Source organism: Muntiacus reevesi, chromosome 17 (assembly GCF_963930625.1).
Source record: "Muntiacus reevesi chromosome 17, mMunRee1.1, whole genome shotgun sequence".
Taxonomy (NCBI): Eukaryota; Metazoa; Chordata; class Mammalia; order Artiodactyla; family Cervidae; genus Muntiacus; species Muntiacus reevesi.
The window spans coordinates 6,174,785-6,200,415 of NC_089265.1; the positions used below are offsets into that span (position 1 = coordinate 6,174,785).

The 25,631-nt window shown below is 35.9% G+C and overlaps 2 protein-coding genes across 5 annotated transcripts in view; one reads left to right on the forward strand and one right to left on the reverse strand.

The window, feature by feature from the left end:
- FBXO8 (F-box protein 8) overlaps positions 1-4,166 on the reverse strand; it is a 37,135-nt gene extending 32,969 nt beyond the window's left edge. The window contains exon 1 of the mRNA XM_065907726.1: positions 4,035-4,166. The gene's annotated coding sequence lies outside the window, so the exon portion shown is untranslated. The remainder of the gene's footprint in view (positions 1-4,034) is intronic.
- Positions 4,167-4,593: 427 nt separating this feature from the next.
- The window catches only part of CEP44 (centrosomal protein 44), a 34,478-nt gene continuing 13,440 nt past the window's right edge, over positions 4,594-25,631 (forward strand). The window contains exons 1-12 of one of the 4 annotated variants that reach the window (XM_065907720.1): positions 4,594-4,734; positions 5,923-6,031; positions 7,747-7,794; positions 12,476-12,614; positions 15,350-15,497; positions 16,649-16,795; positions 17,171-17,293; positions 19,257-19,418; positions 20,097-20,303; positions 20,752-20,827; positions 23,311-23,435; positions 23,688-23,725. In XM_065907720.1, coding sequence (XP_065763792.1) covers positions 12,526-12,614; positions 15,350-15,497; positions 16,649-16,795; positions 17,171-17,293; positions 19,257-19,418; positions 20,097-20,303; positions 20,752-20,827; positions 23,311-23,435; positions 23,688-23,725 — 1,115 coding nt within the window. In that variant the 5' untranslated portion in view covers positions 4,594-4,734; positions 5,923-6,031; positions 7,747-7,794; positions 12,476-12,525. The remainder of the gene's footprint in view (positions 4,735-5,922; positions 6,032-7,746; positions 7,795-12,475; positions 12,615-15,349; positions 15,498-16,648; positions 16,796-17,170; positions 17,294-19,256; positions 19,419-20,096; positions 20,304-20,751; positions 20,828-23,310; positions 23,436-23,687; positions 23,726-25,631) is intronic. The other 3 variants (XM_065907725.1, XM_065907721.1, XM_065907724.1) reach the window with 3 other exon arrangements.

Here is a 25,631-nt window from a genome sequence, read left to right on the forward strand (position 1 = left end):
GATCTGGTCCTGCAAGAGCAGTTTTTGTTAGTAAAAGGCATACCATTTGTAGTTTTTTTAAATTCAAAAAAGATTTACAATATCACTTTGTTTTCTGAAAGTTTTTTTCCCTGTTCTTTAATTTGATTCTGTAATGATTGTTACCAAATGGTATCTAAACAAGTGTAAAAATTAAGATATGTCACTTAAAATGTAACCAAAAAGCAGGGAACTGGGGGCTTATTCAATTTCACTTATTTCTTCAGCTTCTTTTGCAGAGAGATGTTCCATTGTCTGTTTTAACTTTCAAGTAAAATAAATTTATTGAATTTCGCACCAGCATTATTTTTCAGTTGCACTGATTGTTTAACTGTGCTCTTTATTCAACCCAATTGTATCAGCAGTGGTCATGGCAGCACATTCCTAACCCTCAGGGCACAGCACACTCCATGCCCACTAACCACAAGGTCACTCTTATCATAGCTGTGGAATTAAAAAAATAAAACAAAAACTGTCACTGTCACTGACATACTTTTATACAAATAAAGACAAAGTATCAAAATAAAATAAATATATTTTAAATTTTATTTTTGGCCACTGCATGCAGCATGTGGGATCTTTGTTCCCCAACCAGAGATCCAACCTGTAACCCCTGCATTGGGTGCATAAAGTCTTAACCACTGGAGGGCCAGGGAAGTCCCTAAAATAAAATAAATACTGACAGCAGCCAATAGAAAAGTCGGAAGTGAGATGAGAAAACATCTAACAGTGAAAACAGACTAACACAAAATGTGTGCTTTATTCAGGCTCCTTCAACTTGCTGTGACTACAGGGCACAATACTCAAAGTTTCACTTTCCTCACCTATAAAGAGAGTTTTGAACTTGATGATCTCTAAGTTCCCTTTTAGCTATAAAATTCTGTGATCCTCTAAAGATGAGAAAATCCGAAAAATTAAAACAAAATGAAGAGGTGATAGAGATGGACGTGTGTGTGCCTGTATGTGTTTAGCATCTGTCCTTTCTGTCTCTTTCCCCTGTGTTTGTGACTTCTACAAATTACTGCTCAGCATAAGCAAACAGGGGTTCTTCAAGCATGGCTCACTTGCTGAAATCGTGTTCCTTCTTTCAAATAGCTTATGAAATTCTCTGCAACCTGTTCTTGCAGAATACACAAACTGCTGATCACAGACCTAAACCAAACCTGCTGCCTAAACTTGAAACCAAATGTCTTTTCTCATCTCTCCATCATAAAAACATTTGTCCTAAATAGAATATAAACTCATTCAAGTTTTACCATAGAATCTATGTCAATAAATATCAGAAAAACAAAACCATGAGAAAAAAAAATAAGCGGGAAACATAAATTTCTAGAAGTGGATATAGTTCACTAAAGTTGTTTTAAAATATTAAGTAAAATAATCAATGAAAATGCAACATGAGTTAGACAAATAATTCACAGACTTCATATTAATGATTTTGACATGTTATGATATCAGTCAATGGATTACCCTCAATTTTCAAATCTGAATACAAATGTAGGGGAAAAAATAGACTTGTATATAGCCATTGGTTAAGTAAGTAATGAATGATAAATTTGTAAATTTCAATGACTAACTTCAATGCTCTAAGATCAAAGAAAAGATAACTTCTTGGTAATTCATTCCTTTTACACTGTGAAGTAAGGAAAATAACTATTTTTAACTTACTCAAAAGCACAACAAACACAAAAAACATTCCCTAGTAAACTGATCACAGCTATAATAAATTATGAGGCATTGTTTAGCTTACCTAGTTATTACCATAACATAGTTTTGTGAATGAAGCATTTCAACTGTATCATTTTTGCAAGTACCTGTTTAAAATTTGGCAGATATCTAAGGGCCTAAAAGTACATTAGTTAATTGGCTATATCCTACTATAAATGAAGTATATTAACCTGATAGGGAGCACCATTTTATTTTTAGTTTTTATTTGTTTTTATTTTTCCATTTATTTTTATTAGTTGGAGGCTAATTACTTTACAATATTGTAGTGGTTTTTGTCATACATTGACATGAATCAGCCCTGGGAGTACCTACAATTTGAAAATTTACACTGGCTAGTGTTAAGCACCTGAAAGTTAAAAGATAAACTTGAACAATACTAAGGACTGACAATGTCTTTCAAAACTGGAAGAAGCATAGGCAATTTTACAGTGGGTCAAAGCCAAAATAATAAACCCTGAAGCCTATACCTTTCATGTCTTATTTGGTTCACTGACAAAAACTGTGCTGGTGATGTGCATCCAGTAGTGCTGAAAGAATGTAACCTGACATCTAATAATGCTTAAAAACAAACACACAAACGCGTTTCTGTTCTCAGACACACCTCTCCTATCCCTATTTGCTCTCATACCAACATAGAGACTGCCACATTCTTTCTACACTAGAAAGGCTTACCTCTAGCCTTTCCTAACTTCTTTCCACCTTAAAAACTATCTTTGCCCAAGTTTATTTTGAAATCATTTCAACCATGAAAAATGGCAATCGGTAAGGAATACACAATCTCCAGTTATAAGGGACTCTGCTCATGTATATCCTTGAAATACAAACCGTTCTCTCACACATGCCATTTCTCAAGCAGTTTTCCAAGAGGAAAAAAAAAAAAAAAGGCTTTCTTTATGCAATCAGTAGGAAAAAAGACCCCCTACCTAACTCCCCCCCCCTGAAAAAAACTTTTCAAGAAGGAAAATCCTTGTTTAAGTTGGCCTGTTTCATTACAACCAGGCATTTCTCTTGGATAAAATTTTGCTCAGTTATGCCTATTAACTCCTAAAAGTTATCAGCCAGTGTAACTGTGTTAAGCTGCCTCTAAGATGGCTCCTAAAGACCCTTGCATCCTGGGATTTATGCCCTTGTGTAATCCTTTTCACAATGACTGAGTTGGATTTATTGACTCACTTCTAACAAAAGAATACGGCAGTTGGCAGTAGTGATGAGAGGCGACTTCTGATACTAAGCTATAAAAGACTAGAGAGAGTTTTGGGCACTCTCTCTCTTAGATTGCTCACTTGAGGGAAAGCCAGGTGCCACATTGTGTACAATACCTCAGACAAACTGTCAACTTATCTGGATAGAAATTGCAAGCTTCCTACTCAACCTGAAAATAGAATAAAACTTATTTCTCATTCTGATATCTTCTCAATTTTGTAAACCATTTTCTTAGGTGGTAAAAATCCCTCCTATCCCAGAAATATGGTCTCCAACTCCAAACTTAAAAAAAAAAAAGGAAAGCTGAAATGGAAAACTAAATTAGCTTCACTTTGCAATAATAAAGTTCATGATCTATTGATATGGAGACAAACATCTGGGATCCCTGAATATAAAAACTCCAATTGTTAGAAGAAGTAGATTCAAAGATTTAATTGCTAAATGTACACAAAACCTAAAGTAAAACCCTTAATTGACTGAGGATTAGGATCCATTTGTGATTTCATCCACTTTTAATAATATTTAATTGAGCAGCCACCATATAAGAAACTAGAGTCCAGTCACAGAGAAACAAACGAGACGAAAAATTAATCATTTGCCTAGTTTATAGCCAAAGTTTAACTGCTAAAGCAATTAGCAGTCCATCGTGACATGAACTGTATGTTAGTGTTTGCATTCATGTTACTGGAAAGTATGTAAAAAATCGAAAACTGTGCTTATGAACTCTCCCAAATCCCACTCTACTTAAAAGCTACATCTGGGGTAGAAGAGTAACCTCTGCTTTTTCCTGGCTTTACTCAGAGTGAAGTCGGGTCCTACCTGGGGTCCCAAGTTGACCTACACCCCAGTGACCTAGGAACACAAGAACACACCTACTCCCGCCTCCTGACACGGATTCCTTATTTTAATTAGCCAGCACCGCTGTCACTCAAGATGTTTTGCACTGTCATTGGCCCCGAAGTCTTACAGGTTGGCAAGTTTCTGCCAACTGGCAAGTGTCGGTTGTCATTATTTCCGAGAAGAAAAGTAGGGGTGTACAGGGAAGGGACGCAGAAGCTATGAAATATCTAGGGTGACGCCCTTACCTGAGCGACCTGCGATCCCACCGCCGCCGCGACGAATCGGCCTCTGGGCGGGGGCTTTCAGCCAAAAAGAAAACGACTCAGCCGGGAACGGGCGCCCAGGCCATGGAGAAGCCGGTTCAAACTTCACTTGTTCACACCGGTGGAGGTGAGGAGGGGGTGAGTCCCAAAAACGCACCGGATCCTTCCGAACTCAGAGAGCCTCAAGCTGCAGCCCCCTCAGCGGCCGAGTTTTGACGTTTCCTATTGTTGCCGGAAGTGACGTCAGAGTTCAGAGGCTTCAGAAAGTATTTTCATCTCCATGGTCTACGATTCGCCACAGGGTCTCGGCTCCTCACTTCCCAGTTCGAGCCCCTCTGAGCCTCAGAACTGGGTAGACTTCCAGTCTGCACCTTAGGATCTGACTAAATGTAGAAAAACCTCTCGGCAGGACGAGTCTTCACGGGGCTCTGGATAGACATCCCGTGGAATCTGCGGCGGAGAATCCGGGGACGTGGGGAAGCCGACAGCTTTGAAGGTCCTGCAGCGGTGCTCCGAATACAAACGGTCGGCGCGAGAAGCGCGCCCCGGCGCCGTCGGGCCGCAGGGACTCGTTGCTGGAGGCTGGGCTCCCGGGTTCTCGGGTTGCATATGCTACCACCTCGTTTGCCCGTTGTGCGGGGCTAGAAGCCTTCGGAGCCCTTTCTTTGCTGGGCCGTTCTGGGTGAGCGCGGGGGAGCCGACGGGGCTGCGCCCGGGATTTGGCGGGGGTAGCCTGTCTTCGCTGCCCTAACCGAAGCCCTGGGAGAGGTGGAAGTAAACAGCTCTGCCTTATCTTTTTAAATTAAGTGGGAGGAGGAGAGCCCTAGATGTGCCTTGCCCATGAACCCGAGTGGGGTATCCTTTTGATAACGACCAAGTGGGAAGAACTCATTCTCTAGTTTATGACTTAGGGTCCTGAACGGACCGATTCCTTTTATTGGAGCCTCTGAGCTGAGCAATCCGGCTCTTCGGAAATACTGATGAGAGGGAAGAGCTGAGGATAGTTGATGTTTTCCTTGCTTTACCTTTCCCGAGTATTTCAGGGGGGAAAGAAAAGGTACTTCACTTTCTTACAGGACTGGATTTTTCCGTTACTGGGGGAAAAATACTGAAATTTGGATTCCGGAATCAGGGCTGTAGTAGACTTTTCCTAAAATTGTCCACAAACCTTTTCACGGTTTTATATATGAACGCAGATATCCCTCAGACATGCTTGACCCTTACTCCCCTTTTCCCCCAGTTTTCTCTTCTATTATTTTTAATAGATAATATCAATAGCTGTCACAAACTCTTAGTCATCAACCATAGTCCTTACACCAGTCGGTTTAATTGCTTCATTCTGAACAAAAATCACTGAGTTCATTGGCATTCCACTGGGAGGCAACATTTAATGACCTTTAATGGCAGTGAGGCTAAATTAGATTAAACGTCTTAAACTGCTATTTTATACAGTTTTCACAGTACCTCCTGTAATACAGTGGGGCAGATCTAACTCGTAGCAGAGAACTCTGGAGGAAGCTAGGAAGCAATACTGAGACCATTTTAGTGGTTGAATCTGTGCTACAAGCTGAGTGGTATATGCCTTTGTCTTTTAATTTCTTTTCATAAGTGTTATAAAGTGAAAATGTTAAGTGACTTCTTAAAAAGTTATTTTTCATGTCTGAAACTACTGTGTTAAAATGTGCACAATTCCTAGATTGACTTTTGTTAATGTCTTAATTTTTAGTGTTTTTTCAGTTTTATGATAAACTGTAGAGCCTTCTGTGAAAATGTAGAGCAGTAGCTGTAATTTTTTCCTGTAATACTAAATGTTTTTAATCCTGGAATTTTTTTTCTTCCCTGTTCTATCACTTATCTTCCTCACCTACAGATCCCAGCTGTACTTTTATCATACTCTTCTTCAGAATATTTATTCTGCTGGTACAGAAGAGGATGTGTTCCAGGGACATACTTTGTTGTCTGAAATTCCATTACCAGAGGTAGAAATAATGAGACATTAATATATGTTACAGGACTTAAGAGAAAGGAAAGATACCATAAAGTGTTAAATAAAACAAAATTTCATGTATCACAGAGATTGAATATACCTCAAAAGGGGTTTAAAGAAGTCTGTGGAAAGAGATAAAATTTATATTAAAGTAATAGAATGTCTTAGGAGAAAAGGTGGAGAAGGTAATGGCAAACCACTCCAGTACTCTTGCCTGGGAAATCCTAAGGACAGAGGAGCCTGGTAGGCTACAGTCCATGGGGTCATGAAGAGTCGGACACAACTGAGCGACTTCACTTTCACTTTTCACTTTCATGCACTGGAGAAGGAAATGGCAACCCACTCCAGTATTCTTGCCTGGAGAATCCCAGGGATGGGAGCCTGGTGGGTTGCCGTCTATGGGGTCTCACAGAGTTGGACACGACTGATGTGACTTAGCAGCAGCAGCAGCAGCAGCAGGAGAAAAGGTGCCCCTAGAAGAATTGTATTAAGGTACATGGATCTGTAGGCTTCCCAGGTGGCACTAGCAGTAAAGAACCCACCTGCTAATACTGGAGAAGGTAAGAGACTCAGGTTCTATTCCTGGGTGGGGAGGATTCCCTGGAGGAAGGCATGGCAACTCACTCCAGTATTCTTGCCTGGAGAATCCCAGGGATAGAGGAGCCTGGCAGACTACACCTCATGGAGTTGCAAAGAGTTGGAGGTGATTGAAGCAACTTAGCACATGCACATGAGTCTGGAACTTAACAAACTAAGACCTACTATATTGGCCAGTGACAACACCCAAAAATATATATGTATTTTGCAGTCAACAGCCAGATTAGTTCGCACTTCATCTTTTCCAGGAAAATTAAGGCTGGTCTTGGGAAGTCATCCTTAACTGCTTCCCTATGTACATATATTCCGCCAGTTATCCTGAAAGATTTTAAATAAGGTTGACCTTTCTTGGCTAATACATTGTTGAAAGTGATTTTTAGAATCAGTTCCTTTTTTTTTTCTAGTTTTCTTGCATTTGAAATTTCCTCTGCTTAAAAATGTAAATGCTTAGTTGAAGTAGTTGATTGGCTGAAAAATATTGACTAAAACTCACATATGAGCATTTAAAAGTATATTCGATAATGTGTTCTTTACCTTGTGGATAAAGGAGGGGAGATTTGGAACAGGAAGTGAAAGTGAAAGTTGCGCTGGACTCTGCGACCCCATGGACTTGTGCAGTCAATGGAATTGTCCAGGCCAGAATACTGGAGTGGGTAGCCTTTGCCTTCTCCAGGGGATCTTCCCAACCCAGGGATCGAACCCAGGTCTCCTGCATTGCAGGCAGCTTATTTTCCAGCTGAGCCACAAGGGAAGCCCAAGAATACTGAGTGGGTAACCTATCCCTTCTCCAGGGGATCTTCCTGATCCAGGAATCTAACTTGGGTATTCTGCATTGCAGACCGATTCTTTACCAGCTGAGCTATAAGGAAAAAGATACAGAGGAGGAAAGGGTACAGAATTGCATGGCCAGTGGCTTAATATGGAAAGCTTACTAAATTTAGGATTTTGCACATTTGTACCCCATCTCAGGTTATATATAGATACAGGGAAGGTGTGTGAGAAGGTGATTTGTACCCTAGGCAATTGCTGGGATGTTGACCAGGGGCACATGGTCATGCTGAATCTAGTTCCCCTGATTTATGGATTACTCTGTTTTGTTTTTAATGTCAGTGGCTTCATTTGAGAGGAGCAGCATTCCCAGAGGATTCAATACTCAAGGTATTGTTATATTTTTGGACAGTTATAAATACTAGATATTTTGAAGTGTGTGACTGAGCTTTGCCTCATTGGTTACAGTTTAGAAGCCCTTTATCTTTTTCTTGCAAAAGTTTTTAACCATTTGTTTACATGTATAGGTACCTCCCTTGGGAATAACCTCCTTTAGTCTAAAGAAAGCCCTGCCCCATGCAATAAAATGAGTCATTTAAAAATGTAATTCCATGGTATTATTTTGAGATTTAAAAAATGAACCATTTAAAATCTCAAATATCGTTCATATCTTTTGGTGCACGTAAAAGTACACACATACTCTGTTATTTGTATCCATTGGCCTCATACTCCTGTTTCATGGACCCTGAGTTTGTTAGTAGATATCACTAATAAGTTTCCCAGAGTCATTATACTCATTTATACTTTTCACAGCACTGTGCTCTGTTTCAGATGCTTTGCAACCTTGCCTTTGGGTTTACTTTGTAATTTCCTAATGATTAATAAGGTTGCATATCTTTTCACATTTTTGTTGTTTTCACGTTTACTTTTCTGTAAAGTTCCTGTTCAGATCTCTTTCCTGTTTTTCTATTGAGTTGTCTTTCTTATTACTTTGTAGGATTTTTTTTTAATCTTTTTGTTGGGTATGTATATTGACAGGATCAACTTCCCCTCAATGACTTATCTTTCCATTCTCTTAATGGTATCTTTTGATGAACAGAAGATAGAAAGTTTATTGTGGCTCATTTTATCAGTCTTAAGACAAGAAATCTTTTTCTACCTGAAGAATCATGTATACTATAATCTCCAAGAAGCCTATCTGTCTTATATTTCACATTTAGATCTTTGACAAACCTATAATTGATTGTAATGGATATAAAGTCCCCTTTACATCAAGGGGGTCAAGATTTATTAATCCCATCTGGGTATTCAGTTGACACAGTACAATTTATTGAAAAAGACCATCCATTCTCCAGGGCTGTTCTCCATCAACTTTGTCTTAAGTCTAGTGTTGATATATGCATGGTCTATTTCTGTGCATTATTCCATTCCATTGTGTGGTAGATATTTTCAGTAATTCTAAATTCAACTTTATAATGACTCTCCATATCCAATGGTTGAATTTTCCAATTTTGATCATCTTCACCATGGTGTTATTTCCCATTTATCTTTTGCATATCTATGCAAATTTTAGAATCAGCTTGTGAATTTCCACCTTTAAAAAACTACAGTATGTTTTGGTGGAGCATGGGATGGAGGGAATACATTGAATTATGGGATCAACTTATTGAGTCTTTAAATCCTTGACCCGAATGTAGACATCTTTTTTAGGGCTTTATATTAACAAAGTTTTCTGTTTTTTTGTTTTGTTTTGTTTGAGGTCTTACAGATCTGTTTTAGATTTATTCACACATTTATGATACTTGAGGCTAGTGAATTATTTGTACATATATTTTAAAACATATTTTCTAAATTATTTGAAAAATACAGAGAAATAAAATTGATATTTGTATATTGACCTTCAGTCCAGCAACCACACTAAATTCCTTTTATTTCTTTTGAATTTTTTCAAATACAGTTATGTTGTCTGTGAGTAGTAATATTTTTATTTTCTTCCTTTTTAGTTTTTCTTTTTCTTGTATTTTTGTACTAAGACCCATAGTACAGTATTGAATAGAAAATGGTAACAGTGAATAAACTTGCCTTTTCCCAATCTCAGGAAGAAAGCTTTCAATATTTCACCTTTACATATGATGTTTACAGTAAATTTTTTGTAAATATCCTATAGATGATGGCAAGCAGTTCCCTTCTATTCCTAAGTATTGTAAATGTTGAATTTTATCAAATGCTTATTTTACATATATTGAAATAATTATAAGACTTTTTTTCTTTATTTGTTCACATTGAGTTATACTGATTTTTTGTTGTTGTTCAGATAGTTTCAGCTTTGATCTCTGGAAACTGTTTCATTCCCTATGACATACTCCTATCACTGTGGGATTGGTTTCTTTGTTTTGTGTGTACTTTTTTACTTTCTAGAATGATACAATGATAAAACGAGTCTCAGGCTCATCTTGTATATTTCCTGCTTCAGTCCAAGAATTGGCCATTTCTCCAGGGAGCCAGCATTGCACATATTTCTGTATCTATATTAAGCTAAACATGAGTTCATACTGATATGTTTAATCCACAAAGCAGGGCTGATTCCAGTCGCCTCCCTTTGCTTCTCTGTAAACTCCCACTTCAGCAGTGAGAATCATACCTTCTACTATTCAGCCATCCGTTTACCTAATTGTTCAATTCCAGCGTATATGTGTAGAAGCATCATAACTCATATGTACATGGGAAACAACTTGGTAACTGGAGTACCGTGTTTATGTGCCGTTCATTTTTCCTTTAATCTTATAGATGCCTCTCATTTCCAAAGTTAACGTAGTTTGCGGCTTTTTCACCCGCCCCTTTTGTGAGGTTGCTTTGCACATTAAATGTTTGTGAACTTTCTTCTTACTTCTGAATCCTTGCAGCCATAATCTCTAATATTGTTGTCTTTACAGTTTTGCCTTTTCCAGAATGTCGTAAAATGGAAAACAAACAATATGTAATCTTTTCAAACTTGTTTCTTTTACTTAGCAAGATGCATTAAGGTTCATTTCTGTCTTGATTGCCTTTCTTGTTGAATAATATACTGTTATATAGATGTATTAGTAATTCATTTGCCTATTGAAGGACATCCTAATATCTTTTGGTTTTGGATGATTAAGAGGAAAGCTACTATAAACATTTCCATGCAGAATCTTGTATGTACATTTAAAATTTTAAATCAGTTGGGTAAATACTTAGTAGCACAACTGCTGATTGTGTGACATTTAGCTTTGTAAGAGTCTGCCAAACTATCTTCCAAAATGACTATGCAGTTTGCATTCCCACCCACCAAAAATGAGAGTTCCTGTCGCTATTCTCATAGGCATTTGGTACTGTCAGTTTTTTGGATTCTAACCATTATAAGAAGATATGCAGTGGTGTCATTTTTTAATTTATAATTACATAATGACATTTGATGTTGAGCATCTTATGTGCTTATTTGCCATCTTTATCTTCTTTGGGGCTTTCCAGGTGGCTCAGTGGTAAAGAATCTGCCTGCCAAATAGGAAATGGGAGTTCGATACCTAGGTCAGGAAGATTCTCTGCAGGTGGAAATGGCAACCTACTCCAGTATTCTTGCCTGGGAAATCCCATGGACAGAGGAGCCTGGCGGGCTACAGTCCATGAGTTCGCAAAGAGTCGGACATACTTAAACCGCCACCACCACGTTCTTTAATGAGACTTTCGGATACTAGGTCCATTTTTAAATAGGGTTGTTTTCTTACTCTAACATTTAAGAGTTCTTTGTGTACTTTGGAAATAAGTCTTTTATCCAGTATGTATTTTATAAATATTCTGTCTGTGACCCATCTGTTCATTCTCTAACAGTGTATTTTGTAGAAGTTTTAAATTTTAATGAATTCCAGCTCAGTATTTTGTGGGTTGTGCTGATTTTTCTAAAAACTCATTGTTAAACGTGGGGAGCAGAGGTGGTTGCTCCTGGAGCAGGTTATATATGGAGGGAGGGAGTGGAAGCAGAGGGACAGTAAATCTCTAGGGTTTATTCGCTTTTTATGTCGACCTTCAAATAATCATTCTTATTTCAAGCCCCTGGCTGTACCCCTCAGGAAAATCAAGGACCCTCATTTCTGAACCTGTCTTGCTGTTGTTGGTTTCCTCCTAAATAGGAGGATGGGATTGACTTGTCTTTGCTCTGCTAGGTTGGTTGTTAACTCATCCATCTGTTTTCCATTTTCCAAGATTTTGTCATGTGGAATCCCCTCTGGTTTTCTTTTTCCTGATGAGTATATATGGTTTCTAACCATTTACTTTCATTTTACTGGAGTTTAGAAAAGGGAATAAAGGTAACATGCATTTTAATCTGCCATATGTAATTAGCCGAATCCTGAATTTTTTAAAACTCATCTATTTTTATTTTTTAAGCAAGCCATCTGATTTACAGCTGTGTAAGTTCATGGCCCTGAGAATACTGACTAAACCTGTGCTTAATTTCTTTGTCTCCATTTCCTCCTGATTTTATTATGTACCCTTTATAAGTAACCAAAATAGTCATTGATGGAAATTATTTTAGGGTGATATGTCTTCCCAAATGGTACTTTGTTGTACCATAGTTAAGTATTTGCGAGAGTGTTATGTAATATCAGTGGTAAAGAATCTGTGTGCCAGTGCAGAAGGCACAAGGGATGTGTGTTCAATCCCTGAGTTGGGAAGGAAATGCAACCTACTCCAGTATTCTTGCCTGGAAAATGCTATGGACAGAGGAGCCTCATGGGCTACAGTCCATGGGATCACAAAGAGTCAGACATGACTGAGAACGCACCCATGTAATATCAGACTCATTGTAAGAAGATGAACATCTGGCAAACTTATTTTTTTTTTAATGAAAAAATGTTGAAGGGAAAAGTGCACCTGACATTCAGGAATATATAGAGGATACCAGACAGTACCAGACCAACAGGGAAGATAAATTGGGGAGAAATAGCTAAAATAAGTACAGTAAGTGTGTATGAGCTATGAACAAAAGAGATTAAATAAACTTCAGAAATACAAAGAGTTAAACAATGTCTCATGGATTTATTATTTTTTTTAGGTGAAAAATTAGATAATTTGCAAAGCTGGAGTTGAATCAAAGGTTAAATAATGGCAACAGGTGACTTAAAAAGAAGCTTACGGAACTTAGAACAAGTGCTTCGCTCGCTAAATTATCCTAGAGAGGTGGATTGTGTAGGGTAAGCTGCAATATTAAACTTCTTTGTATTATCTTCACTAATGATGTGAGGTAACACATGGGAGGAGTATCTAAATAAAAATACAGATTTTATATAGGTTCTTTAATTTTTTTCATCAAAGTGTCTGAGATATTTTAGAAAGCAGTTAGGAGTTTGTTTCTAAGTAGGAATTAATGAAAAATTCCAAGAGATTTGAAATAGCTTTCAGAAGTCAAAACACAATATTGTAAGTATAAGGTATGGCCTCTGTACAACTTTTAATCTCATGGAAGTATAATGGATTTCATTAATTCTGTAGTTTACCAGCCTCCTACATTTAGTTGGGTGGTATTCCGTTTTGATTTGGAAGATTCTAGTTAACAGATTTCTTATGACAACTTATATCATACTTGAAGATTGTTATTAAGCTGTCTCACTTAATAGCCCCACTTTGAACCATTTGCTTTAGTTTCCACTGTCCAAATATGACTGACTTGCCTTTGTAAAATATAGCAACATACATTTCTTCTCTAATTCTGCTAGTCTAATATACCCTCCTATCATTCTTTAGCCTTTGATACCTCTTTTCCTTCATATGTAGGATTGCTGACTGATTAAATATTTTTCCCAGTAGAATGCAGCTTGACATCTGGTGCTTTTGTTCACTTCACTGCAGTCTCCCCCTTTCTAGAACTGCACGGAACATCTTAGAAGCGAATTAGACATTTATTCTATGAATGTGTTGAGGGACAAGTTCATATTAGGTATGTGTTCAAGTAGTGAGTGAACCTGAGTTAAACCAACTACTCAGTAGCATCCTAGATATTCTCATTGTGAACCAGGGAAGATTAACTAAGAGAAGGCTGCCATTGAAAGGGTAGTGAAGAGACTAAGGAAAGTTTAGCAAAGATGACTGTTATTACGACCATCATTTGTGAGAAGCAGAAGGCTATTCCCTAATCTGCTCCCATACTGTGTACTGGTCATATATTGGTTTCTCAAAATAGGGATCTCTCTACTATCCAGACTTGCAGGGACTAATCAGTTTGAGTAACCACATTTTCTTCTTCCCACTTTTAAGCATTAGCATTTTTAAAGGCATTTTGAATAGAAATAGTTCTGAAATATACTGATTATTCTCCTGTCTTCTGAGTATAGCATTTAAGCATTTGATTTTCTTATTGACCTAAGCTTATCATTAAGAACAAGTTTAGATTATTTTATGATGTAGTAATTTCTGCAGGGTTTATTGGCACAGGGTTGGGGGAGGTAACACTGTCTTGCTGCTTCAGATTGCTCTCCTTGACCACACACACACACACACACACACACACACACTGCTCTCCTTGACCTCACACACACACACATTGCTCTCCTTGACCACACACACACACACACACACACACACACACACACACACACACACACTGCTCTCCTTGACCTCACACACACACACATTGCTCTCCTTGACCTCACACACACACACAGCCTCCATGTATTTTGGGTTCTTTACACTTTTTCCCTTTTTAAAGTTTTATCCTGACATCTGCCGTTTTTTGTGTTGGCTTGCCAATTTATAGTATCTGTTTTTCTTACTGTTTCTAGTCTAAGGCCTTGGAAACTGGATAACCAAGATTTTTGAGATTGTTTAGCAAAAGAGGTATTCATTGCAGACTGACTGTTTTCTATTATAATGTTCATAAAATAGACAGATTTTTCTGTAAAAAAGTACTTTTTCATGTTCTGTTTTGAACTGTCTTACAGAGAGACAGAGTTGCTAGAGCAGTTTTCTCGTTGAGTAAATTATAATTGTACCCATAAAGATAAAAGAGAAACAATTTATATTTGTCTTAAAAAAACAAAATGTAATGTTATCATATTTGTTCTCTTCCTTATTTTAAAATTTGGAGCAGAATGGGGAGATTTATGTACATGTTTGAATTTTGTGGAAAATAGTCATTTTGAGTAAGTGCATTGTTACATCAGTTGAACAAATACTTGCTGTGCTTTGTTGAGAGAGAATCAGTGAAGGCACTTCTTGGTGAGAAAGAGCCATGTGTGGAGACAGTTAGACAACAGTACCAGACAAGGGCATGAGACATCAGATCCTGAACACCTGGGGAGTTGTTCTAGAGAGATCCTTGTGGGTCAGAAAGATGGCTTCATGGAAGAAGGCTTGAGATTGGATGGATTATTCATACAGAATGAATGACACATAACTGAAGAGAAAGACATACTTTTCTAGGCTAGAAGAATTAGCATAATCTAACAAGTTAGATTCCAAATGAGCCTGATGTCAGGGGAAGATTGTAAACTGGTCAACCTTGTTAGCAGTGATGCCTTTTCCAGCCCTGGTATCCTCATCTGTAACTTAGAATTCATAATATTTTTCTCTTGGAGGTTTATGATAAAGAGTAAGTGAGGTAATGTGAGAATGTTTGCAAAACCATAAAGCCTATTTGCATACTATAAGGAGGTACCTATGCTGTATTGGTAGGAGAAAATAAACTAGATCGAGTAAGGCCAGTCTTTGGGAAATCAATGAAATACTGTGGTAAACAGACTGTTGGTATTGATGCCGAAGAGTTCTTGTTTCATAGTAGTTTGGCTGCACTGGTTTAGAGTAGGGGGTGGAATCTGAAGGGTCTCGTGCATCACCTAATTATTATCACTGTTGTGTTAAATTATGAGTTTTTAACAGCATTTAGTTGTGGAATTAAGCATATTAAAAATCTTTTTTCTTTTTATCCATATAGTTTGGTAAAGGGAGATACAGCAGCCTCTCTGCCCATCATCAGCTATTCCCTTACCTCATACTCACCCTATGTAGCAGAACTGCTGGTCGACTCCAACGTTGAGCTCCTAGCAAAGAATGACTTGCGCTTCATAGATACTGTCTATAAGGTATTTTGAGCTTATGAAACAATAGTTCTTTTAGAAGTCATCGAATGGTTTTTTTAGATCAATATTTTTATAACTCCTTACATATATAGTTGACAGTATTTTCATGTGTATTTATTTTCTGTAAATGCAGTCTCTTACAATCAAGATGCAGTTTGTTTGCTTTTATGTTTTGTACTCTAATAAATGTGATGACTGGTAAACATTTATCATTGGTTATCATTTGTCTATTTTATGTCTGTTTTTAGTAAAATTTGGTATACTGGCAGAAGTTAGAGTGAATATGGTTTTATTAAGTAAAATTTGTGGTTCATAGAATTGTGAGTTAATTTGTTAATTTAGTTGTTCATAAGAAAGAACTGCAAGTTATGTTAGAACAACTTGTGTTCCTTGAGATCTGAAACCATGTCTTATCTACTCTGGCATCTATACTTTTACTACATGTATCCTGAACTTAATCTCTGTTTGATTTTTCAAAACCCTACTTTGTATCATTAATTTTATTTACATACTATGGTTTATGTAACCTCAAAAAAATAGTAAAAGTCAATTTATCAAATCAAATCTGTTTTTTTTTTTCTTTTGTAAGTAAAGAGTTTGATGAGATGGTACCTTTTATATGTGTCTCTGTTTAATCTTCCCTTTCTTTGCCTCTTACCTCAGAAAGCATCGATGGAAGCCTAAAAAGGACTTCTAGGAAATCTGAGGTTACACAGAAGAGATTTTGGAAATTACTGTTTTAACCTGTTTCTTTCATTTTACACACGAGAAATCAAAACTGAGTAGCATACTGACTTGTCTAAAAATTGTCATAATTTCTATAAACAAATAGAACTATGGTTTTCTGATATTTGGTATTAGCAAGCAAAGGAGTTTTTCTAGTTCCTATGAGAATATTTGAAGTTTTTGATGATTATCTTTTCCATCTTTCTGAATCGCTATCTGGTACATTCCTAGCTACCTGTTTTCTACCTATTTCCTACTTGATCAGATCTCATAGCACCCCTACAAGTCTCTTTAGTGCCCTTTCTATAGTGGCTTAATCCTCCCCCATCTCTCAAAAATGGTAGTACATCCCTGGTCACTTACCATTTTGGATTTTTGAAAGAAATTGCTCCCAACCTTTATGCTGGTCTATTATTTCCTCTTTACAGCTTCTTCGTGATCAATTTAATTATAAACCAATCTTGACCAAAAAGCAGTTTATTCAGTGTGGATTTGCAGAATGGAAAATCCAAATTATATGTGATATTTTGAATTGTGTGATGAAAAAGCACAAGGAGTTGAGTAGTCTTGAGAAGGTAATTTTATTAATAGATTTTTAACTTATGTTAAGTGGCTATATTTTAATGTATATTACCTAGTAAGGAAATTACTGCACAGTGCAATTACCGTGCTACTCACAGATCTGAGTGACCTTACAATGCCTGATGTTTGCTTGAAATATACGTCACTTGTTTTGACACATTTGTAACTTGGAACTACTAGTCCTAAACTAATATAACAAATTAATAGAACACATTTTCATCATTTTGTAGTTTTCAAAAAACATGTGGTCTCATTAGACTTGCAATATTTGGCAGTCACATTTCATAAAAATTTAAATGATAGAGGAATTTAATATATACATGCCACCTTCCTGCATAGTTTATGACGTCTTAAAACCTTTTTTTTAGACTCCATCACAACAAAGGAAAAAAACCAGTTCTGCTAAGTCAGAACCTTGTTCAAGTGCTGAGAAGACATCTACTGAACCTGTGGGCATTGATGTCACTGGCAGATTTATGACTTCAGGAAAGGTGGGGCAGTGCAAAGACAGTGTGTCGCATTAGTGTTAAGAATCACCTGCCTAACTGATCCAACACACAAGGTTCACTTTTCTGACTAGCATCTAGAAAAACATTCTACTCAGACATTAGAGTGGAAGGATTTTTCACGATACATATGATGTATTATCTGGGAACATTGGTGAAGTTAGAAGAGGGTAGAAATGTACAATTGAACACGTTTTCTCTTTATAATTCTAATCCCTAATTCTACCTCTTGTGATTGTGAACATTTACTCTTAATTATGTATCTAATCTTCCTAAAGGCCCCCGCTTTAGTTCTAGGTCTTGATTTATATACATTCATATTTCTGTACCAGGAATGTGGGTTATCCAATGGTTGATAGTCCTTAAATCTATAATCTGATTTGAGGATGGTGTTTTGAATGTTTTCTGTTTGTTGGTAGATACCTTCCCTGTCCTTGTCTGCTTCAAGAAGCTGTGACTGAATGAGTTCTATGCATTTAGGGATAGTTTTCTATCTCCAAGGGAAAATGAAGCCATAATATTATTTTATAATGGTAAATATGCTTTCAGCTGTCTTCCACTTGGGGCAAACCCATCGAGACTGAAGGATAGACTATCAGACAAACAATCAATGTATCATTAGATAACAGGATTTGAGTATATTTTAGCTGAAGTAAGATTCAGGGAATTATTTTTCCCCAATTCATAATATAAGTTATAAAAACAGAACCTGTGAATTTATCTATACTTTACTCCATTATAAAATGTAGTGACACTTAACTATAAGAAAAAGGCTCCTATGTCAGTAACTTAAAAAGAAAACTATGCCTGTTCTGTCTCAGGTAATGAGGGCCCTGTGAAAACAAATGTAACTGTCCTGAATCCTTTCCCAACTAGAATTTATCTAAGTAAGGAATTTCTTATCCTAGATTTTTCAAATCTTCATTGTGCTTTTTTAGCACAGTATTAGGTACACTGTAAGGACTTAATGAATCTGAGTTGATACAACTGAATACGTTTTTCAATCTTCTATTTCAGTGTGGGGCTGAGGAATGATCTAAATTGTCTTAACAAAAAAAGATACAAAACTTTAAGACATTAGACTTGTTTTTAATTTTCTTAAAATTTCTTTTGTTATCCATCAAAGTTTTATCAATTATATCAAAATTATCACAAATTTGTGTAGGTATTAAAATTCTTCCAGTTTAGAGAAGTTGGAGTCAGTAAGTACACTGGCTTACATGAAAAGCTGAGTCAGTGCTGAAGCAAATTGTCTCCTTCTGCCACGCTTTTCTGGGGCGCTAATTGTGACTTCTGTGTCCTGTGTGCTGAGTTTTCATTGTACATATGCAGATTGTAGAGAAAGCAAGTAGGCAGGAGAGTCCGCATAAGTGCAGTTTCACCTAAAGCCTTCCTCTCAATGCTTTCCCTTTGTAATTGTGATGAGGGTCTGATGTTTTGTGGTTTATTTAATAGAAAAAAACATTGTAATGAGTTCTACTCATAAAGTCAGCTCAATTATCTACATACATGAATAGTGTGTTAACCTTTTAAAAACAACTTCCTCTTATGGGCCATCTCAAACTTTACCAAAGTATTCATTCAGAGTTTCAGCAATTTGTCAACTCTTTGCTAATCTTCTTTTATCTTAATTGTAATCGCTTCTCTCAACATCTTCCCCCCGCAAATTGAAACCTTTTGAAATAAGTCACAGACATCATTGAATAGATTATGTCAATATTTTGTAAAATATAAAAATGCTTTTTAAAAATCATGACCACAACTTTATCATCACATATAAAATATTAATAAATTTGTAATATTTGGTATATGCATATATGGTAATTTATACTTCTATAAATCTTAAATGGAAAATAGGATGTTTGTTTTGAAAAATTACTATGTGTGTGTCTAAAATAATTGTGAAAGAGAACATGGAAGCATCTCTGATGTATTTTTCTCTATGCAGAAGAAAGCTGTGGTGATCCGACACCTGTACAATGAAGATGGTGCTAACATTCCTGAAGACACAGAAACAGATGTTAACGAAGCATTTGATGTTTGTGACTTAAAGACTGCTGAAATAACAATTCCTGAATTACAGGTTTCTGACATTAACTGTGAACAACAAGTAAGAATTTGGGGCTTCTTGAACAGATGCCAGTATTTCTTGCTTTGATGTACATTATTATTTAAGCGTCTAACCTTTGTAACATTTCTAGTCTTTTAAACTATTGATCATGACCTGTAACCATTACTTAAGAATCACTAAGTCTTACTGAATATAATTAAAAAGATATTTGCTCCTCATGTTTAGGGTACTAGGAGAGATGATGCAGAGATGAATAAGACATAGGACTTCTGCAAGCTTCACAATCTAGTGAGAGACATAGACTGCTTTGTAGGGAAGGTTCTTTCCCACCTCCTCCCTATATTGATGAATGGAGGAAAATGGTGCACTGTGGCCCGTTCGTTTTCCTTCTGGGGCCCTGCTGTCCCTTGTGCCCTCTCCCTCTCTGCGAATAACATTTCTGTTACTTTGTGGTCACAGACCCTGTTACAGTGTCTAGTCATTACTGCTTCTGTTAAAACTCCTGTTTCTGTCTTCTATGCCTGTGACTTGCATCTTGGTGTACAGTTGCCGTTTAAAAGCCACCAGATGTCCATTAGGCTTATTTCCTGTTTATAGCAAAGGGAGCAATCTCAGTGTACTTTCATTTCTTGGTCATTTCCTCTTAGCTTTCCTAATTATAAGAAGAGAGTTAGTTACAGTTTTATTTTCCTAACTGATACTGTTCTATCATTTTAGGATATAAAAGTCAATCCTGAGGTTACTGCATTACAGTCTATGCTTGCTGAATGCCAAGAAAAGCTAAAGAAACTGACTTGCATAGAAAGTAGATTAGAATCTTTGGAAGAAAAAATGAAAGGGAAAGTGATGGTGAATGAAAAAACCTGGGCCAATCTTCTGAGTCGTGTCACTCTTCTCGAAACAGAAATGCTTTTATCTAAAAAGGTATTTTCTTTCCTTCGCTTCTACGGATTATCTCAGATATAAAAAAGTACTTCTATTCATTATTATGTGTATATTCTTTGGGATGCTAAATAAGAGCCTGTTTTGGGTCTTGGGAAGTGTTTAGTTGGAATGAAGTCCTAGTTGGACACAGCCCGTTTGGTGGTGACTGTTGGGACTATTGCTTTTTCCTTCATCCAGTAAGACAATCTGATGAACTTGTATCAATTTCTGGTCCTAGTCTATCTTTCCTTCTTAAAAAGTAGATTAAACGTTTCTATCTCCTTCCACATTTGAAAGATCATTTTTTATATAGAGAGATGTTTATGTTTTGCTTGTAAATAAAAGTATCTAAGCATTTTTATGTCATCTATATATGTTATGCAGTAAGAATATAAATTGAGAACATATCTTTTCATTTTATTCTAAATACTAAAGTGTGTTATTTCAGAATGATGAATGTGTAGAGTTTAATGAGATGAGTGAAGACTATGCTTCCAGTAGTGACATGGACAGTCTCAATCCAGGTGAGTTCTTGGTGTGTTGGAATTGGTGATATGATTAGGAGATTTCGCAAAAATGTTTTTATAGTATTGATTATTTTAACCCCTGAAACCTTATTTTTTTTAGAAATTGCAAAACTCCTAAGAAGACAAAAAATACTGAACTTATAGATAAGTCAAGAGTTGCTAGAAAAGCCAACTTACATATAGTAGTGGAATAAATTCCAATCTATAAAATTGCAAACTTTTAGAGGCGTTTTACTCTTTTATTTGCAAAGTGCTTTAGAATAATAAATGGACCTGTGTAATTTCTCATTTAAACTTAAGTAATAACTTTCACCAGGAATGGCTTCCCTGGTGGCTCAGATGGTAAAGAATCTGCCTGCAAAGCAGGAGACCTGGGTTTAGTCCCTGGGTCAGAAGATCCCCTGGAGAAGGGCATGGCAACCCACTATAGTATTCTTGCCTGGAAAATCCCATGGACAGAGGAGCTTGGCAGCTACAGTCCATGGGGTTACAAAGAGTTGGACATGACTGAGTGCCTAATACATAATAACTTTCACATATGTGAATAATATATGTAAAAGAAAAAAAACACATTTGTCATTAATCTGTAATGTGTTACAGACCTCTTATATTTCAGCAGTTCACCAATGATGATAGAATGTAAAGGACCTAAAATTAGGGCAAATCTCCATGTCCCTTAACTTCTTTGGCTACTGGCATTTCCATTGTGACTGAACAGCAGGGATAAGATTTCTAAGCTGCTTTTTGGTGATAGCTTTTTTTTTTTTTTCTTACACTTTTTGAAAAGACAAAGGTCTAAATTTTGTCTCATGTTATAATCATATTTGCAGAAGAGATAATTTTCCAACTGAGAATTCATAATGAAGCTATAGTAATAAAAATTTAATTCTCAAAACAATACAAGTGCTTTATTATCTATATTTTACAGATGAGGAAGAGAGGTTAAATATTAACCTGCCAAAAGCCACATAGCTACTGAATGATGAGACATGTTTGAATTGAGGCAAATTAGCTTTGACATTTTCTTTTCAGCACTACATACTTAGTGTACATACCAGTTTCATTGCACAGAGAACAATTTCAATGTTTAGTACCTAATAATTGTACCTATTAGAGATACTGTTTCTGGCACTAAATTTATTATAGACTACAAGTTTCAGATTTGGTAAAAGTTGACTTTTTTCTCTGTATCATTCATTACTCAACAAATTTCAAAGCTCAGTTCCAAGACCCTTGAGAGCAAGAACTTTTATCTTATGGTCTGTCCAGCATAATGTCTGTATTTCTGTCCCCAGTAAATATTTATGGTAGAAATCAAGTTTTCATGCATTGCAAGAATACTGAATGCCTGCTATTTGCAAACATTGTCTTTCCAAGTTCGATATTGCCTATTTGGGTTTAAACTTTTTAAATAACATATTGCAGCACATACTATTAACCCGTTAGTTAAACACATAACCGAGTTTAAGACCTGCGCTGGGACTCTGAGTGATGAGCAGACAGACCACTGTCTGGCATGAATTATAGATTAGGAATGAGGTGAATACTTGTCTCAAAAAATTTTTAGTCTGACCCTGGTCAATTAAGAGTCAAATTTATGAAGCTTATACATTATATCTAACCTATACCTGGAAGAAGAGGGTTTGACTTCCTTTTGATGCTGAGAGTAGCAGTTTACCAATCTGATCTTAGAATTATGTTGGGTTGGGTGTGGTTTCTTTGAAGTTCATGCTGATGAGTGAGTAGAGGAGTGAAGCAAACAGGCAAGAGGCTGTGGCTTGGTGAGAGACTGAAGTCCTCATGTGGTAATACTGTGTTCCACAATATAAAGATTGTCTGTGTAGGCTTATGGTAAACTGTGTAAAATAGTTTAAATGGGTACCTGATTTTTTTTTTTTTTTTGGCCTTGTTTTTGCAAATGTACCATGACTAAAAATGCAGGGCTTTTGGAATTGATTGGACAGAGACTTGTCTTTTCTATGGTGTTCCATAATTGATTCAGTTGTAGGAAAGACTTGCCATCATTTTGCTGAATGAATAATATCAGGATACTGGAAAAGGAAAGTTTTTCAGTTATATAGAGAAATAAATCTTAACTCTGAATTTTAAGCAATTTTTTCCATACATATCAACTCAGGGTAAAATGTTTCTTGATTTTTAGGAAGTATATACAGTCAGTTTAAGAAAAGAATATTCATGGGTCAGTAGCCTATATTTAAAAATACATTAACCTGTATATTCAGTTAATTGCTATCATGATAAAGATAGTATTACTTTTCTTGATTTTTATTGGCCAATTTTTAACATCTAGATCTTCATGTGCAGGTCATTATCCTAAAATAATATTAAGGACTCATCTAGACCTATACCAGTAGCCATTTCATATTGAGATTTTTTTTCCTTCCCTCTATACATAAAATTTTAGATATTTGACTCCCCCATGAAAGGAAAAGGTAATCTAAAAATTAATTTCTCCACAGATAGAAAAAGCAAAGAGGAAAGGCATGCAAATATTCCTTTGTCCTCTGGTTATAGTACGGTGTCATCAGATTCAACTCCCAGAACCTCAACTGTTAATTACTGTGGTTTGAAAGAGTTCTCAGAGGTAAGAAGAATCTGGCAACCACTTATATGATTTCCTTTGTCATGTCAGAAAAAGTAAGCATTAGATTTAGTTGTAGATGCCATTGGCAAGAAAAATAGTGAAACTATAAATCTTAATCTCATAAAAATTCTTTGTGATAAATAAACAGTACTTAATGCAGTGTTTTAGACTGTGTTTTATATGTTCACGGTCCATCTTGGATTATGGTTTACTTTGAGAAATCGCCTAAATTTGTTGCTTTTTAAATTAAAGGAAACAACAATGCAGAAAATGGAAAGGATGAAAAAAATGTAAGTAACCAATAAAGGGCAACAGAGATTTCATTTCTCTATAGGGAATTGTGTTGGATTACAGTATATAAAGAATGTACATGTGTGTTTCAAACCTTGAAGGTCTCTCAATCAGGTGTGGAATTTCCTTCAAGACTCTAGTGAATAATAAATCTACCTACAGTTATGTGTTTGTGAGATGAGTCACTGTTTTTGTTTCCAACAAGCGATGTAAAACATTGTTAATGAAATTAATTACAGATTATAGAGTGCAGTGATATTTTTGGTTGATATTAATAGTTAATCCAGAAATTATCTATTTTTGATAGCTACTTTATCAAACTATTAAATTATGTATGTAGATGAATGGTTTGGGGACATATAAGTATTGTTAAAGTGTTGCTAATCTTTTTCAGAAAGTTGTTGGTATGATAATACTGAATATGATACTTTCATCTAATACAAATATAAATTATGTGTATTTTTTAAAGAGATGTTGAAATAACATATGAAATGAAATTGTGTAAGATTATCATGCAGCCTACTACTTTAAAAAACTATAATTTTTTTTTTTTTAATTTGAAATGTGCTGAAATAACTTATGTTCCGCGATTTAAAGACTTAAAATTGACTCTAGTTGTTTTACCTTCCCTTCTGGCCACAGTATATGGCCAGAAGGGCCATATTAACAGTACTTGTACCTATAAATAGGCACTGAAGCTTATTTAAGGCTCAAAAGCATAGTTTCAGCAACCTAAATCCTACACCTCACTATGGATTAGTTATTTACTTAATATATTATTTATTTATTATATTTCAGGTTTGAAGAAACTGCAGAGTTACTGAAATGTCCAAATCACTAATTATAGAATTGTCTGCATGAACTTCTCTAGGACTTTGGCTACTGTACATGTTGTATATTTTAAAGAGTTCTCTATGCAATTTTAATACACTGGAATGTTCTTACTAGAATTTGAATTCCATTTGGTATATTTGCTTTTTGGTTCCATATTGAATAAATACTTAAATATTTTTGCGCTTTGATTATACTGCTTTACTGTTTTGCTATTCTTAGGACAGCTAAGGTGCCAATACACTTCTTTTAAAGTGTGAAGTCATTCCAGCACTGTATTTTTGTGTCGACATTTGTTGGCAGTGTGCTAAATAATATGTTTGTTAAAGTACAGGCTTGAGGACCATGGTTTACATCCTGTTGGAAACGCTTCACCTGGGACTTGCATGTCGTCCCCAGGAGGCTCTCATACATACCATCTCGCCATCTGTACTGACGAATATGTTGTAATGAAAAGTTGAAAATACTCATTGATATTTAAATAAAACAAAAATACAACTGTTTCATGCGCAGTCAAAAGTCAGCAACACATTTTCAATTAATGTTGAGGAAGTCACGGCATGATTCTTCCTTTTGTGTTTGGAAGCAAGTTGGACAGTTGTGAAAATGTGTTGAGTGTTTTAGTACTCTATTCTGTAACACATTTTAAGACCAGCAGCTCAGACACAGATGGTGGCCATTCTGTATTACAAGATACACAATGAGTATTTTTGTTTGTTTTTTTAAATGATGGGAAGTTATGTTCTTTTTGAGAGAGAAAGAAATCTTAGATAAACTTAGAGAAAAGTGGAATTCATTTTAAATAACTAGATGAATTATTTTATTTACTCATATATTTATATAATGTAAGTCGATATTTGCTACATGTGAAACATTAATAGTAAGTTAAAATTCTAAGTATAAGTAACCTAAAAAATACTTTTATTATTCTAATACAGGAACATGTGTAGTCATCATACTTTTAAATTATGAACTTTTGAAGTTAGCATACAACTTTGAGTTTAGTAGTTTCAGTAAATATTTCTAGAATTAATGAATCCATTTAGCTTTATTTTTTCAATTGCACAAAGTTAT